We start from the raw sequence: 18312 nt of genomic DNA on the forward strand, positions 1-18312 counted from the left end.
AATATATTTTTGTGAATATGATAGAGTTTGTTGTTAAAGAAGTTGATTTTGGTGATTTTCAAAGTTTCTATCTGCTTCGAGTTCTGCTGCTGTTATCCACTCTCGTGCATATCTCGCGAGACTGAGCTCGGGCGAGATTTGCGACAAGATGGCGGGCCGTTTCGAAGTCCGGTAATTATCTTCGAAAAATTGCTAAAAATCAACCTCACAAAGATATATTCAAGAAAAATGTTTGAAGTAAGAAGTACCCGGTAACACAGAGAACCGATAAGATCGCTGTGAGCTTCCATTCTATGCAGGTAACGCGACAGTTTCCATGTTCATTTGGTTGTTTGCGTCTGTCAGCTTATTGGCATTTTTCTCTTGATAAATCATTTTTCATTTTCTCACCTGGAAATGTCTTACTTTATATTTCACAGGATTCGATCTTAGACAATTGAAAAAGAATGGATCGCTACCATGTCTTGGAGTGCATCGGGGAAGGGTCTTTTGGGAAAGTGTACAAAGGGAGAAAAAAGTACACTGGGCAGGTGAGTAAGATTGTTATATCTCATAAATTATGTGTTTGTAATTTTTTATAATGGATATGCGTTGAGAGAACTTGAGACCGATATTTCATGCTTTCACAAGTTTTAAAATCATGATCCCTAGAGCACTAAGCTGATGTCTTGCACAAACTCACAATTAATTTGAATACATGTAGTTTGCATGTCACTCCAAAAGCATAACTAGTACACGAGATTCCTTCAAACTATATGTAAATGTATCATACGAGGGCTGACTCTGACACCCGGGGATCGAACCTGCACTGCATGTGGCTGTCAGCTCGTAACCCAACATACTAACCACTAGGCCAAAAGGTCCGGACGGTGACGCTTATACCCACTCATAGTTATGTATGGATATAGTTGCATCTCAAGTTTATTATTATTTGTGTTTACTTCACACTTCCCACGTCCTACAGGTGGTTGCCCTGAAGTTCATCCCCAAGGTGGGCCGTCCTGAGAAGGAGTTACGGAACCTTCGTCGTGAGATTGAGATCATGCAGCACCTCCACCACCCTAACATCATTGAGATGCTCGACAGCTTCGAAACACCTAAAGAGGTACTTTTAGTATTATTAGGATATCAAGAATGAAAAAAAAAATCCTGTTATATGAACAATAGCCATGACGTCATGGTCTGGAAGTGGTAGGCAAAAGGTACTAATACATGTGTACATGTAGTTGGGTGATTTCCCTCCCAATAATTTGCATGTGCCTACCAATAATTTGCCTACCAGTAAAAAGCAGTAATTGATGTAAACGAAAACAGCGATTGCCCATAATTCCAGCATTTATAAAAGTGAATTTAACAGTTCATTTTGGATGTTTTTAATCTTAGATTAGAAGTTAGAATTCTAATAATTTATTCAATTTTTTTAACAAGTAGTTACAAGTCTGCATCCTTACAATGGTTATTAGAACCTTAAGATAAGTCTTGCCTTAGGAAAACAATGTCGTCATTACACCAGGGCCCACCTTTCCCAAAAGAGAGAAAGATTATCGTAAAATATATACTAGTACAGTAATTGAATGTAACCTTCCCACAAACTAACAAACACCCTTAAAGCATAAAACCTCTTTGGCAGAAGTAAGAAGAGAGACAAAAAAAAAAGAAATTTTTTTTATAAAAGAGGGGTCAAGCTTTGGGCGTGGGTGGTGATAGCAGCCATTACAGGATAAGCCTATCTGATGTCAACACAACACAGTTAGGTTTTTATTGAAGTGAACGTCTATCGCTAATCAGCCACGATTAGACACCGCACGCCCTCCGGACCCCTCCGACTGTACACCGCTTCTACATACACTTTTAAACACGGGAGAGGTCTGGGTAACACGGTTTATGGTATCATAGCATGTGTCACAAGCTGCGAATAACATTCCCATTTTAGTCTTTGTATCTGGCAGATCTGATAAAATGCGTAACCGTTGTTGCTAAGAATAATATGCCAATACTTTGTTTGTAGCAAGCAAGGAAACTCACTTAAAATGGTAAAAACCAAAGGGAACACTGCTTGATGCATAAATTATGGCATGAAATTGGCATATACTGTATGTATTTTTATTGTAGCAGGGTCAAACTCAATGTTCCAAATACACTGTAAATGGTGAAAGAAAGAATTGAAAGAAAATTTCATGACTTATTATGTAAATCTCGACATATAAATAAGTGTTAGATTGGAAAAAAAGTTGATACCCAAAATATTAAAAAAGAGATCTATGCAATAGTATAATGATTGGCCTTCAATATGCAGATAACATTTTACTCATAAGAAGAAATTCAATTTTATTACTGTAACAGTTATACTCTTTAGATACATATATTTTTACCATATGCTTCACTGGTAGCTATATATTGCTTTTATTCAATGGAAATTTCAAAATGATAAGAAAATTCATAGGCAGTAGTCATAGATAGAGTGATAAACTACATGTAAGTCTGCCAAAGATAACAGTGCAGTTTATGGGCTAGAATGACCCCAGTGCCTGATTACACCATACATATTTGCATGAGCAGTAATCCCTAGTTACAGTTAAACATGCCTGGTTTGGATTCCTGTAACTCTGCCCCTGGTCCCCATTCACTTAGGGTTACAACAGGTCAACCTTATCTCCATATGCTGCACAACTGTATACTATATAGTATATAGGGTTGGCACACAGTGTTTCATGTTCTGTATCGGTATAGCCGGTACAAGTGCCCTTTGGCATAACACATCAGCTTTTCAGGCACACCGTGCCGCGGTAAGTAGATTATATTACAAGGTCTTACACCCAATCTTTGCAAATTTAATTGCAGAAGATGTTGTCTTGTGTATCAGAAAAAGAGTTTAAAAATTAGCAGTATGACAACAATGTTTTGTGTGATTTTGATTAGAAGAAAATGGTTACCTGAAATAATGACTAATATGACTTTTGGTAAATGTTGTCAAATTTAAACCAAATTTTGAAATTACTCTCATCAGTCTTTAGTTTGGCAAAGGTATACATACAATTGTTTCATCTACATGTATGTCAGCTATTTTTTTTTAAATTGCAATTTTCAGGTTGTAGCTGTCACAGAGTATGCAGAGGGAGAACTGTTCCAAATCCTAGAGGATGATGGGAACTTACCGGAGGAACAGGTAATACATGTACAATAGCATCTTTCTGTGGATAAAAATCATGAGAAACAGGAATCATATAACTGTGTTTCCTAAACTTTGAAGCAGAAATGTTTGTAATAATTTGATTTGATCAATTAAGATACTATTCAGGCTGTACAGTGGTGAAGGAAGAGTGAATACAGTATCTAAGCAGGTTTTGAACTATTTTTTTCCTATAGGTCCAATCCATTGCTAGTCAGCTGATCTCAGCCCTGTACTACCTGCATGCCCACCGTATCCTACACAGAGACATGAAGCCTCAGAACATACTACTGGGGAAAGGAGGGGTGGTCAAGCTCTGTGACTTTGGGTAAGTGACTAACTTTTTGACGGTAACTTTGATACTTTACCTGAGGTGTATTGAGAGTAATACATGTATGATTCCCTCTAGATGTAACAATATATGTCTATTGTTTTGTTGCAGATTTGCACGAGCTATGAGTATCAACACACTTGTTCTGACATCGATAAAGGTAATATATTTTCATATCTCTATCCTGCTTACAGTGCATCTTGAAATGTCTTTGAACTCTAAGGGCTTCATAATACTTCATGTACATGAAGAATCTAAATATCATGTAAGTTTCCCTCCTTTTGTTTCTCTGTTCCAGGGTACACCACTGTACATGTCTCCTGAACTTGTTGAAGAAAAGCCATACGACCACAATGCTGACTTATGGTAGGGAGATCGCTGGCAATTGCACTGCAGAAAGTTGAAATTTCAATCAACATATTTCGTTATTTTAGTATTATTGGTAATGACATCATCTTTATTCTTTCCCCCCCAGGGCTCTTGGCTGTATCCTGTATGAGCTGTTTGTGGGCCAACCCCCCTTCTACACCAATAGTATCTTCCAGCTTGTCAGTCTCATTATCAAGGACCCCGTCAAGTGGCCTAAAAACATGAGCCCAGAGTTCAAGGTAAGTCCCATCTGTTACAGAAAGTCCTTGTCCTAATTTAGTATGTTGTGTCACTGTTTTCTTTTGTAACATTGTGAATTATGTTTTCTGTTTTCAGAATTTTTTGCAGGGACTCCTGGTTAAGGACCCCAAGAAGCGCCTTACCTGGCCTGCGCTGCTGCACCATCCCTTTGTGAAGGAGGGAGTTGTTGGTGAGTTTATAAAGAGTCGTAAACTTTAAGTTAAAGGTCTCCAGTGCAATTTCAGGACAGCAAAATTGGATTAAATCCATTTTTGCTGCACTGTGTTCTTGTAAAATGCAATGCTGATGACATAAAACAGCTGCTTGTTTTGTATTATAGGCTGGTTCTAGATACTTCATTGGTTTTCACAGGTCTTTTGTTACATGACCTCCTTGACAGCTGGTGTTCCATTGCACGTTAAAGAAAGACTTGTAGACATGATCGTGAATGAGAAGAGGACAAAGTCACCATACAAGATATTTCATGGAGATCTGAGATCTCTGAAGTCTTAAAATTCTTGTTTTCTTCATCAGTTCTTGATGAAACCAAGAAGCTGACAGCTGCTGAGATGCCCTTTACTGAGGAGCCCCCACCAGAAGTCCAGGCTGCCAAGGCCAAGGCTGTGAAGGAGCAGACTAAGAAGACTGGGCAGTCTAAGATCCTCAGCAAGGCCAGGGAGAAACGCAGAGAGGAGAAGGCCAAACCTGCCGCTGTAAGTTATGATGTCAGATGGCTGAAGGTAGTAGTTTTGCCAGCTATTCAACACTTTGGTAGCAAGATAGCAAGGATGAAAGAATAGTGTCAAGGAGAGTTCAACTGTAGAAGTTATCTTAAACTGTGGAGGTACAGGTATATCAAATACCTAGTGTAACAGTACATATTCTGTAAAGCCTTTTGTCTAGTACTGTACATAGATTGTAGTCTCAGATTTTCCATTTGAAGACTCACTCTTTGTTTCTCTCTGAATGACTCTTTATGCAATAACGAATAGAAACATACTGTCAAGGAAATGCAGTCTGAGATTTTTGTTCAGGACAAGCCCAATGGTAAGGGAGAGGCCTGGAACAAACACCAAGGACCTGAAAAGGGTGCGGGGAGCACTCCTACAAAAATCCCACGTGCTACGCCTGCTAACCCTGCAGTGGTGGCAAAGATGAAAGGTCAGGCACAAGCAGAAGATGACTGGGAAACTGAGGGCAAGGGCAAGCCTGTCACCCCAAGGTCAGTGTCAATGTCACACAAGTGAATAAAGAGACTCTTTTTACACAACCAAGGGTTTCATTCAGCAGACATTTTAGTGACTGTCTGTCACCTTTTTGAGGGCAATTCTAATTGGTTCACATTACACAGCACAGGTGTTGCTGCTATAGATGCATTCCCAAGCGCAAAGTATACAGTTACAGGAAACAGTATCTACAATGCGGTCTCCTTATTCAGTGACTTACCAACCTGATGAAACTATTCAAGGATGCCACACAAAAATTTGGTTTTTACAACAGTGACTCTGTGTAACAGCTGCAACAAAGTAGTCATCAATATTTCTACATCCCTGCAGGTCAGACAGGATCAGCCATGACTATGCCAGGGAGGAGGATGTGGCTACACAGAAGGCAGCTGCAGCAGCCAAGGAGAAGGAAAGGAAGGCAAAGAAGAGCTTTGAGAACGTCAACTTGGAGAGCGAGGTGTGATAACGTTCCTCTTTTGTTGTAAAAAAAAACAAATTCAGGCTCTGAATTAACTCCAAAATGCTCATACATTGGACCCAGAATGTAGGAAGATCCTTCTCCTTGTAACAGTTTCTTTCTATCAATGCAGTGGTTTGATTAAAAGTTTGAAATTCATTGTTTGAATTACAAACCAGCCTTCAGTCACAGTTTGTCCACAAATCCTATCCACAGTTACCATACATACATGTATGTTACAAAAACAAAATACAAAGTTACAAATTTATGCCTTCCATTTAGATTTTGTACGTGGACAATTGTAATAAAGAAATAAGTACATTGAGATAAAAACACTTCCCATAGGTCTGAAATCCCTGCTTTCTTGTTTGCCAGGAGCTGGACAGTGATGATGAGTGGCAACAGTTCATTGAGGCGACGGAGCCGTCCAACATGCAGCTGACGGCGCCCATGACCCTGCTACAGGACGAACACTTCGCCTCCAGGATATCTGCACGGCTGCAGGCATCAGGACAACAGGTGGGTCAAACCTGTATCCTTTTCAGAAATGTTTTTTTGAAATGTGAAAAAAGAATATACAGTTGACAAATGCTGAAATTGTGTACATGTCTGTGTTTCTGGTAATATCCGCATGGCCGTTAGGTCAGATTGTAGTGGATATGGTTGGGTTCATTCTGTTCCAGAGGGAGAAAGTCATTAATCACATCTACATCTATCACAACTGTTTTTTGTTACATGACCTCCTTGACAGCTGACAACAGGTGTTGTTTCCCTTGCTTGTTAACAAAAGACGCAGTGATGGTGAACGATAAGAGGACACAATTGTCATCACACAAAATCTAAATGTTTCATGGAGGTCTGACATCTCCAAAATTCATTGTATCGACTAAATTAAATATATTTTCTTCCAGGTTTTAGAAGGGATGTTGGAGGGAGCATCCAGACTCAGGCCTGTACTCAGGGTCATCTGTAACCTCCTGGCCACTAAATGGTAGGTAATCAATGTATAAAGACATGGGCTTTTGCCTATTTGATGCTAGGTTGTATTTAGCAATTTTGTACACATTTTGTTGTGACCTTAGCCCAGTGTGTAAAAATGTGAAATAATGGTTGTCATTCAATGGAGTATAATAGCATATTGTTCAATGCTAAGACAGTTTCAATCTGTTGCACAGAATTGTATCTTGTCCCATGAATGTTCAGAGTACTAAACGTATGTTTGTGTACCCCCCTCCCAGTGACAATGAGCTGCTGTATAAGTTGTGTCAGCAGATGGAGGTTCCCTCCTTCACTCTCCACCTCACTAAACAACTGCTGGAGAAAACAAACATCAAGAAGGTACTGCCAACTGATTTCATATTTCTTAAATGCCAAAGATTTGATTTCTCCATTCAAAGACATGTATATCATGTAAGCACCAGGGACCTTTCTTGATGATGTCTTAAAGAATATTGGATGTCTTTTTCAGCTTCCATGGTGTCTTCAGGTTCTTGGTGACTTGGTCAGTCTTCTCACTGCATACTTTTCCAGTGACTTCAACATCTCAGAGATCAAGGGGACAAAAAGGTGCACTAACACTATTAGATAACCTTCTGTGCAAAGTACATGTAATTAAACCATAATTATGTTTATTTACTAATTGTTTTAAAGGTATTAAAATAAAGAATTCTTCAACTTATTATGACATTTCATCTGTGTTCATTTTGGTAGTTACATGTTTCAAGTTTGACTTTATTCCAACACAAAGGATAATGTTTTCACCTAGAGCTTTTTACCAGTAACTCTGGTCTTCTTCTGAATCAGTAGACTAACCCGGTGAGACTTGTCACGTGGCTTCTCTGAAGTGTGACGTCAACACTGGGTAAAAGGTACATGTATGTGGCAACTTGACTACCAGTTAACTTTTCTACTGTTAGGCCACACCAAGTAAATTTTATGGATGACGTCCTTTGGAGACCCTAAATCTAATGCGAGAGGGCGAAAAAAAAACAAGAAGGGCCCTAAAAAACAAGATGCCTAGATAAGAAATATACTAAGAGACGACAAATGTTTGGGCACAATTTGAATGAGGTGACACAGTGTAACAAGCAAGAAGTCTTTTATTCATAATCAAAACAGCAATAAATCAGGTGGAACAGCAGTTGTCGTCCTGCCCTGTTCTCGCGTTACGGGTTTCACGTCAATCTGACGATTTGTGGCACTGTCGTGACTCTTTGGTCATAGTTACAGGAAGTGGAATTTCTTGTTTTTTTTTCTAGGAACAGGCTGAAATCAATGCGCGCGCGGACGTCATCCATAAAATTTACTTGGTGTGGCCTTACCTTCAACAAGCCACACTAAACAAGTATACAACCTCATTCTTCCCTGCAGCTTCGAAGTGTTTGAGAAATCTGCCCTGTCATTTGTTGAGGTTTTACCTCTGGTCATCAAGGAACCGACTGACCACGATCTCAAACTGAGAGAACAGGGACTGCTGGTAAGTACATGATTGTATAGGATGGTCTCTGCTTTGGAGAAATGCGTCCACCCCTGAGGCATTGCCAAAAAAGCTGTGTACTTTTAGTGATAGAAATGGATGTGGGTCAAAATGTCTGGAAGTAGCCTCCATATTTTATCCAGTTGTAGAGATCAATTTGATATCTGTAGATCATTGCTTACCTAGGTGAGTATCCAACTTTTATCAAACAAGCCTTCAATGCAATTACCATTTTCAGAGGTTGAAATACCACCTGCAGATGGTGTTAAGTACAGGCAAAATTGGAGCTGTGCAGATATTTGTGATGTCTGCCTGCACTGGTCCATGTACTGGGTTTATATATACCTTGAGGTATCAGTAGATATCTATTCGCTGCATTAATTGTTACCAAATATTAGCATATTAGAGAAATAATGGTAATTTTACTGTGACCCATACTGTCTGGTGCAGGTAACTTTCAATGTTACCTGCAGCAGTGCAGGTATGCAGAAAATGGTATTTTTATCCCTGATTATAATGTAACCTTATGGATGTTCTGTAATGTTCTGTAATTCCCCCAGTGCCTGATGTTCCTGTGTGATGCCATGGACCATAACCAGACAGACATCCCCAAGAGGTTCTACAGTCGGTTAGTAGAACAGAACCGTACCGTGCTCAACTCACTGGTCACCATGGCCAGGATAGAACCAGGGCTGCTCAGGAAACTGGAAAGTAAGTGTTTAATCCTGCTGCCTGTGTCTAGTGCTGTGTGCTAGTTTGCTGGACCGGTTCCGGACTTGTAAAAATGTTAAGGTTCAAGTAAAAAAAAACCTAACACACAGTAACAGTCAAGAACCAATTCCGGACTTATTACAATATCACATGCCCCTTTTCTTTCCAAACCACCTAAAACCTACCCTAGATTGCAAAATCTCTGCTGCAAAATGAAGAAAACATTGCCATCGGGCATCGTCAAGTGTCTGCCTCCATGTTATGTGGACAAACAACATTGTAAGGTTGCCAACATGCAATTTTGTATATGCCATGGGTTTGAGCCAAAACAATCTACAAACTTACATCTAATATACATTGCATAACACACAGCAAAACAAATTACCATACTATAAAAAAACTGACACAAATAACAAATGAAGAAGGTATCAGATTTTTTACCTCTACTAACTTTAATTTTTTTCCAGTTGTGCTTCCCAGCCCAGTAGAGGCCTCAGCACGGGTGGAACAGATGTTCACTATGACTACATCCGTCCTGGCCTCAATGATTCATATTGGGGGAAAAGACAATGGAAAGAAGATGGTAAAATAATCATCACTTAACAAAAGAACTAGAGCCCAAATTAAACTGATACATCAACAGCAAAAGAAATCTCATAGTTTATATTTTTTTCCTTCATGCCATGGCTCATAAATGATTTGTATATTGTAAAAACAAAAGCATGTGTGCTGTATACAGTAGTAAATTCAAACTTGTACAGGTAGTTGTGATGTAATGGTGCAATACCTTGTTTGGCTGCTAGGTGGCCTCGTACATCACCGACCAATTGCTGAGCTCCCAAAATGAGTACATCCTGAAGGAACTGATGGAGAGAATTATCGACCCAAACAACTGTGTCAGTGTTATCAAGGTACGTGCACACTTCGAGTCTATGTCAGGATGTGGGCTCTGTAGAATTTACCGTAGATATTTTATCAAGTATAGCATGATACAAAGCTCCAATGTGCATTTTTTATGCAAATACGGCTGTCCATGTAGAATAGATATCAGCTTGGTTTTTTTTATGGAAGCATCAAACAATCCCAGTTGTCTGGTTTTTGTGTCTGATTTTTGCTAGCCTGAAATGTTGTCAAGACTTTGTGTAAGTGCTCTAGCTTAAGTTAGTCTTTCTGTCTTCTGAAGGAATTTTGCTGCTCATGGCAGACAAAATTTTGCCCAATCTGTAATCATTGACAGACAAAAATCAGTATGTAAAAATATGGAAAGAGATGTCATGAAAGTAAGCTTACAATTTAGTCCACCAGCAAAATGTGCCCCTCAAAATACAAGAAATAGCATTTCGAAATTCAGAGAGTCGAAATTTTAATTTTCAAGAATTGCCATGCCTCGACCAAACAAAGTATGCAAACAAAGTGACAGAGAAAAAATTCAGGCTGGCTAGAACATTGCATCAAGTACAAATGATAAAAATGTATCTTGTTGTTCTGCCCAGGTCCTGTACACCACCTCTCAGGTGTCGAGGAAGATGTGTCGACTGGTGACGTCCCAGGAACAGCCCATGGCTGCACTACTGGCCATCCTGGAGGGACAGGTCTGTACTGTTTGATTTGAAGACTTTGAAGAGTTCTTACAAACTGCCTCTTCCTGCAAACAAGCAAATTGTTTGGAGTTAAAACTTAACATCCAACAGAAAGAAGTTCTCTCAGCCACTCTGGTCTTCCTCAGTAGACTGACCCAGTTAGGCTTGTCACATGGCATCTTCAAACTGTAACATCAACACTGGGTCAAAGCAAATTGTCCTGAACAGATGACTAACAGTGATTTAAAAAACAGTAAAGCTTGAAAATTTTTCTTCGGAATTTGAACATGCACTCACTGTATTGTCAACTTGACATTGAGTTGAAGGGACCAAGCAACAGGTGGTAATGATCAGATCAACCACTCTGTACCCTCAAAATGTCCCCCATTCATGTGAATGGGGGGAGATCTGTAAGCTTAAGTATGGTCTAGTAATATGAATTTCTTCTACTTTCAGTCATGGCTATTTCCATTGTTTGTTTCCCCTCGCAGGTTCCCCTGGAGGAGTCAGTTCTGCTGCAGGGGTTTGAGATGACCCTGCAGCTGCTGAGTGTGTTCCTGCTGCAGCTGAACAAGGTGCCCCAGGTGCTGGCAGACGCAGCTGGCCTGATTGTGGATATCTATGTCCAGTCACAGGTGCCAAGCCACGGGGTGAGTTATGTCTAGTTTTCAAATGATGTTGACGAATTGTAATTTAAAAACAAATTTGTATAAACTGCAAATAGAACATTTTTCCTGATCTGTGAACTCGAAATAGCAAAATTTATAAGATATTATGTCTTAGAGATGACACTGAGCTAGTTGTTTTACTCCTTCCTTTAACACTGATTCCTTAACTGTTCCCAGTCTGAATGATCTTAATCTTATGAAATCTTTCTTCCAGAAAAGAAAACGTTACCCATCGATAGAGGTGAAATATACCAGTCTTTTGTGTATGGCATAAGGGGAAAACTGTTAATGAGTTGCAATATTTTTTTACTCCAGGTGTGTAGAGAATATAGAGTCACTCATTCACCATATGAATTTTCAACCACCTGTCTCGATTGGTTTGAAAATTTGTATGATAAATGCTTCTTTTGGTGTTGGATTGACAGCATAAAAATCCTTCAGTATGTATTCTACCAACACATGTACAGATGAGCTTTCATTCTGATGTATACTTGTGATGTCCTTGTTTGACCTTGACGCCCCCCTCCCCCAGGCTGCTGCTGCCCTCCTCCTGAGTCAGATGAGTAACTACGGAGTGGAGATAGAGATGCAGATAGACGAGGTTCTGATGGCCTGCAGACATGTTCTGTCAGAACTCTCTGAGGTTTGTTTGTTTGCACCTTTGTTTATAGTTTTTTTATACATAAAATTGTCCCGTCGGATGCTTTTCATTGAGGTCATGAAGGTTATAATATAGGATCAGACAAAATATAACCAAAAATACACATAGAAATTTCAAATTCTACATGTTACATGATTGAAGTCCTAAGATATACATTAACATAATTATATGAAGCACATGGTTATATATTGGGGATTGGTATAACTGTCTTTTTTTTAAAACTGGTACTCACCCGATTTTTTTTACATGGATGGATGTTCTGATGTTCTTCCCACCCCATTCCTAGGTGACCGTGCCCTGTCCCCTGCAGCATGGAATCCTGGATGGCATGCTGGAACTACTGCTACAACTGGTGCATGAGGTAACTCCTAGAACCATTATGAAATCTACTGGTAAATACTATTTGGGTTCCCCCAAAAAACACTTGAACAAATCTCATGCATTTTGCTACAGGAAGATCTTAAGTGCAGATTTTTTAAAACTTCTGCTCAGCACTTTATTGTGCCAATAACTATGCACCGAATCTGGGTACTAAGTCTTATCCTGTTAGTTTAGCTTACTCCTAACATTCTCCTGGCCACAGGGTGATGTATCCGTGGTGCGACTGTTTATCGAGTGTGGCGTGTGGAACCTCCTGTGGCACCGCCTGGTCCAGGTCCTCCACATCAACTCCCAGACAGAGATGGCTGTGTACGACGTGGAGGGGGAGGAGAAGATCCTGTCACCACGGCGACCGCCGCCTGATTGGTCGGCCATGTCCCCCTCAGGACTGATGGTGATGATGCAGATGAGTACCATTGTGTTCACAAAGGTGAGTTAGAGGCAAATTATTGTCATGTTTGGATTTGATTTTGATTTGATTTATTGAAATTGCAACAGTGCAATACACATGAGACACAGGCAGCTGTTGTTGTTGTTGTGTCCCACACACAGAAACAAATACAGGACAGACAATACTCAATTTCACTTGAGTTAAGTGGGGAAAGTTGTATTAAGTCCCTGTCCCAAGGGCACAAGATCGGTGGCATGACAGGCCTCAAACCCAGGACCACTTGGTTCCAAGTCGAGTACTCTGGTGTTGCGCCACACGACCCCATTGAGATCTGACTATTTTGTGATCATATGCAGATCTTGCACCATCACATAGTACTTGGACTAGAAAGTTCGCCAATCAGAATACAGTATGAAACATAAATTGTTTTTTAGTTACAGAGTATAAAATGGAATTGTTTACACTATTTTTGTAACCTTAGAAACCTTTCTAACCATAAAATATTACAGTTTAACACAATGCCCATAAGGACACACCACTCCTGCCATACCCACTCGGAAAAACACACATTTCATTGGGAAATGTGCCAAAATTTGTGTCCCTAAACAAAAAAACTGTAACAAGACTTATCAATTCCATCATGGAACATTTGGAAGCCTGTGTGATAACCAAATAGAACCTTGTGTGATACAGTTATCACATGGGCCAGGACATCAGTATTGAACATTATCGCTGCCCAGGTATTACAATGAAATAAATGATAAATCTACAACCGTACCATTATATTATTATTAAAGACACTTTGTTTCCATGTATAACAGGAACCCCATCAGTGTGTGCCCCTGCTGGCCAGTGCTGACAGCGTGGTAGTGCTGTGCCTGGCCACTATGCTGTCTGACTTCTTCTTAGCTGAGCTGGCACAAAGGTAAAGACAGCTTTTATTTCTAATTATTCCTGTAAATTACTGAACTGGAAATACTGGGTGCACTATGCACCTTAGTACAGGTAAAATTGGAGTAGGTATTTCTGATGTCTACCTGTACCTTATTTGCCATAATCCATGTACATGTATTGGGTTTACATAGTACTAAAATGTAGGTGTACAGTGTTGACTGTTGACTGTATTGACTGTTACCACCTACATGTATGAGGTGTAAGAAAACAATGGAAATGGTTTCTGAACAGTTTTTAATGTGATCCATACTTCATCAATTCTGAGTGCTGCAGGTAAAACTTGCAGTAAAAGTATTTTGAGCTGTGATTATTATTTAAATAAAATGTTTTTATTTTGCCAGCCCTGGTGACGAAGACTCCAGCCCCTCGGAGAGGGTGATTGACCTGATCCTGCAGGTGACCCAGCTGTTCTGTTTCCCCTTCGCTGTGGACACCAACGACACCATTCTGTCAGAAACACTCAGGTGGGGAGATCTTCAGTGATCTTAGCACAAATACATTGTACGGTGTTGATGGCAAAACAATGCTAATGTATACTTTATTTCCTAGACCTACATTTTTGTAGAGAATAAATCATGTAAGTCAGAAAAAAGGGTCATTTTCATAAAGGCAAATACCGGTATGTTTACAATATTTACTGTGTAAAAATTCACAAGATCTACATGTATGTGAAATACTTACTACGAATGTTTGCTATCTTGCTGCTATTACATAATATTCCTCTGGATGGATAGCGAGTGAGTATTGAGAAAGCTTTATATGGGTTTTCTATGGTTGAGTTGGGGAATTTTGACAATCATCATTTTGGCTCATCTTCAAATGTTTTGAGATGTGGGGCAACACTTTGTGTGGTATACAGTACATGTACATGTATGTAACAGGAATCCTGCAACACAGCTTTTCCAGAACCTTAAAAATCAAGTATTTATTTTGTACATGTGCACTACACGTACTAAGAAAATTATTACTATCTGATCAAAACTGTAAAAGTTGAAGTCAAATCTTGACATCGACTTTTCACATGTTTCAGGTGCGTACGTGAGGTACAGCTGGTCCCGCAGCTGTTGTTGGTGTCCAGGCGCTACCTCAAGCTGCACTTACTGGAGATGCCAATAGGTGGGGCTTGAGAACATTTTACAAACAGTTACATTGTATTTGTTTGTGCTAACCTGTTTACATTTTCCTTTCCACAATGGTTATTGACTGAAGCGGATGAAACATACAGTCAGGATAAAGCTAGACAAGTCTTTGTCATCCTATTACATAATGTCCAGCATACAATCATGGGAAGCCACCTTTGGGTATCTTGATTGAGTATATGTATGTTTTAATTTACAGGGCTTGTAAGCAGGCTGATTCTGGGGGACTCTCAACTCATTCCACAGTTTGTCATCATGGTGCAAAATACAGAGGTAGGCGGACCATGTCATTCTGATTTGTAGCATGACAATTAGCTAAAACTGCTATACAGGATTGAATAGCATTGCCAGGAACAGCTAATTATGTCCATCGCTCTTCTGCCTTCAGTCCACAGGTTTCCTGGCACAGCTGCTGTCCCCAGAGGCTCCAGTGGCAGTGACAGCTGACGTGCTGTCTGTGTGCTGTCACATTGCCAGGAACTCAGCTGATCACATGGGCTTCCTGAAGACGCTGCTTATGGGACAGAAAGGTACTGATGTGCCAATATTGCACTTTTTTTGTTGTGCCTTTATGACTAGTATTCACTTGACAGCAGTGAAAAGGTGTTATTTTACTTTAAATTTGCTGACGTCAAGTAAAAATAAGATGAAAATTATTTCTATGATTATACAGGTATGTACAAATATGTAACTTAGCAAATCTTTCTCAAAACATCCTGTCTTTGACCCTTTGCTGGAGTCATATGCTTGTAAGGTCTCATGTTTGAAGTTATTGGTCATTTGCCTTGAAGATAGGCATAGCTATGGTTTGTAGTTGAATGAAAGGATGGCTCCACTTCTTCCCCAGGTGACTATGGCACTCTGCTGTCCCTCCTGAACCACACCTCTCCAGTGGTACAGTCCAGAGCCTGCAGCCTTATGGGTAATCTTCTCAGACACTCAGACGACTTCTACAAGGTCTTAAAAGCCAGGTAATGTTTTCTTAGCTTTTCCATGATACAACAGGTATGGAATTGGAAAGAAAGTTTTCACCACTGTATCTCCTGGTGATGAAGTACATGTACTTGTGACTACTTACAATTTGTATAAAGCAATTCGGAATTTCTCACCAACTTTTAAGTTAGATACATGTATAAAAGTTTTGACAGAATAGATTTCACAATACAAAAGGAAATTGTACACTTGCATTTAACAAACTTACAAGTTGCAAGACAATGTAGTGTCTTATCAGGGTGATCAGACTCTCCTAATCACCAGTGAGTGTTTTTTTTAACTTCCAGGTGAGCAGTGTTACATCATTCTGTATATATAACATCATATGTTCTATAGCTGTTGCCATACATTGTACCATGTGCAATTGTCTTGCAATGAAGTTCTTCTATATATTTTCTGCAGAAAGCAGTTGGTGGAACGACTGCTGACACTTCTTAAAGATAATGACACAAACGTCAGAAAGGTTGGTATGCACTTTAGTACATCTCCAAACTTCTGTAAATCCCCCCCCCCCCAAAAAAAAAGTATCAAAACAAATTATGGACATTTGTACAAAATACATTGATGTATGATTGTGTTGCAGTGTGCTTGCTTGGCTGTTGGGAATGCAGCCCATCACAATGGAACCCTGTACAGTGTACTGGGTACAGCTGTGCCACAGTTAGTCAGCCTGCTGAATGACAATCTGGCCAGGACCAGGGCAAATGCTGCAGGTTAGTAAAGCTATGTTTTCCAAAAACATACATCCACAGAGTCCACAATCTGCATTTTGCTTGTAGACTAAGCTTAGTTTAATGATATCTCTTTCCCTATCTTAACACACCAAATTTTGACCATGAAAGATGGCAACATTTTTCCATCATTCTGTCAAATGATGAAAAGACAGATGCTGGCTAGAACACTGTACAGTACCTTAGTTTTCAGTGTCTTATATCTCTCAAATGATGTGTAGTTTGAAGGTAATGACAATAGTTGTCAGAAGACAAGTTTGTTTTTCATACAGAATTTTAGTGGAGATATGGAGCATACATCATAGCATACAGTCACACCTTTGCATGGTATTGAGTTAAATACAGGCAGATGAATAATACATGTATGTCTTGTAATTCTTTCAAAGAACACATAATGACATGACAGATATTTTACAGCTGCACTTGGCAACCTGTCCAGACATTCCTCTACGCTCTGTGTGCCTCTCATCAAGAACAAGGCTCCACACAGGTAAGTACATGCAATTATCATACATGTATTTCCAAACTTTTATGCAATGTTTGGAGTTTAAATTAGATGTTCAGAGGTTAGGTGTTATTCGGTGTAATATATAGCCAGCTGCCACCAAGCCGCTTGCCTGGGAAGCCGTGTAAATTATATATTATGTTCTATCTCTTTCCAGACTTCTAGAAGCTGTTCTGCATGACAACCAGGTGACAGTACAGGAGTCAGCAGCCATGTCCCTCCGAACCATGTGTCACCGCAGGGAGCTGAAGGAAGTCCTCGTCTCTCTCAAAGCTGCGGACAAGCTCTCCTCCACGGTGCAAGGAGCGCGCACGTCCACCGTGTCCACCCCGGGAAGCCGCTACTCCGTCAGCTCTGGCAGCCACAGGAGCGCAAGCGCCGTGGCACAACACTGTCTGAAATTACAGAGACTGCTAACTTCTTAAACACATCCAATGCAATTTGCAAAACTGGATTTTCAAAATTTTCTGGTCATTCTTTTAATGTAGTAAGTTTGATCACACTGATATCTGTGAGGCAAAAATGCCCGGGAAGGCAGTACTCTGTCAGCTCTGGCAGCCACAGGAGCGCGAGCGCCGTGGCACAACACTGTCTGAAACTACAGAGACTTCTCAGTTCTTAGAGACATCCAATGCAATTTCAGGGTGGCAAAACTGGATTTTCAAACTTTTCTGGTCATTCTTTTAATGTAGTAAGTTGGATCAACCCTATCCCATATCGCACTGATATCTGTGAGGCAAAAATGCGACGTCACTGATTGTTTTCTATCCTAGGCTCGTACTAGCGATTTACATGTATAGGCAGTACCCAAAAATTTCCAGCCAAAGGGGCTTCTCATGTGGTCTATTATTTGACTATTTCCAATGCTTTAGTTATGAAATAATGATGATAATGTGAAAAGATATGGCAGTTAATGTCAATATCAGATAGATTTCCTCATCCAAAATATTGTTTTTATTTTGCTGCCCTGAAATTGCAATGGATACAATATCATTTGTAGAATACATAATATTATCGCATGTAACAGCATATCAAATGCAAGGCAGCTAGATATCACCACTTGCACCTTAATGTGTCTTTAGAAATGATTAGACCTGAAAAGTGATGGCTATACTTCTCAACAGAACAATCTATTAGCAACATTGTCTGATTGGTAAGAAAGCAGTCTTGAAACCAAAGTTTCTGTCCACTTTAGCATTATAACTTACAATGCTTTAGATTTATAGATTCAAGTACTTGACAGTATTCTTCGCGTAAGACAATCACAGCTCAGAATTACCATACCACTTGAAAGTCAGCATCATTGTGCTGAGTGTTGTGTATTTTGGGG

The 18312-nt window shown here is 39.8% G+C and overlaps 1 protein-coding gene across 2 annotated transcripts; it reads left to right on the top strand.

Moving 5' to 3' along the window:
• Positions 1-135: 135 nt before the first annotated feature.
• LOC109462741 (serine/threonine-protein kinase 36-like) lies at positions 136-18138 on the top strand. Of its 2 annotated transcripts, none has more exons than XM_019759310.1 (35): positions 136-299; positions 420-530; positions 965-1105; positions 3089-3166; positions 3367-3497; positions 3612-3660; positions 3799-3866; positions 3976-4108; positions 4206-4299; positions 4644-4822; positions 5144-5331; positions 5666-5792; positions 6168-6311; positions 6704-6783; positions 7031-7130; positions 7261-7358; positions 8163-8268; positions 8829-8979; positions 9447-9562; positions 9783-9890; positions 10473-10571; positions 11051-11209; positions 11760-11870; positions 12175-12249; positions 12472-12699; positions 13482-13585; positions 13956-14078; positions 14645-14730; positions 14953-15026; positions 15142-15283; positions 15601-15724; positions 16149-16209; positions 16330-16459; positions 16895-16967; positions 17140-18138. In XM_019759310.1, the coding sequence occupies exons 2-35, from the start codon at positions 447-449 to the stop codon at positions 17405-17407; spliced, it is 4032 nt and encodes a 1343-aa protein (XP_019614869.1). In that variant the 5' UTR covers positions 136-299; positions 420-446; the 3' UTR covers positions 17408-18138. The 2 variants fall into 2 exon arrangements, with proteins under 2 accessions (XP_019614869.1, XP_019614878.1); XM_019759319.1 differs by having other exon boundaries at positions 136-171.
• Positions 18139-18312: the final 174 nt, after the last annotated feature.

This window comes from Branchiostoma belcheri, unplaced genomic scaffold (assembly GCF_001625305.1).
Source record: "Branchiostoma belcheri isolate BF01 breed outbred unplaced genomic scaffold, Haploidv18h27 scaffold1, whole genome shotgun sequence".
Classification (NCBI taxonomy): domain Eukaryota; kingdom Metazoa; phylum Chordata; class Leptocardii; order Amphioxiformes; family Branchiostomatidae; genus Branchiostoma; species Branchiostoma belcheri.

Bases quoted from the DNA above. Each gene is read 5' to 3' on its own strand.
- LOC109462741 (XM_019759310.1), top strand. From the start codon at position 447: ATGGATCGCTACCATGTCTTGGAGTGCATCGGGGAAGGGTCTTTTGGG. The intron at 3,661-3,798 runs GTAATATATTTT...TCTCTGTTCCAG, and splicing joins TTGTTCTGACATCGATAAAG to GGTACACCACTGTACATGTC. The intron at 14,731-14,952 runs GTGGGGCTTGAG...TTTAATTTACAG, and splicing joins CTTACTGGAGATGCCAATAG to GGCTTGTAAGCAGGCTGATT.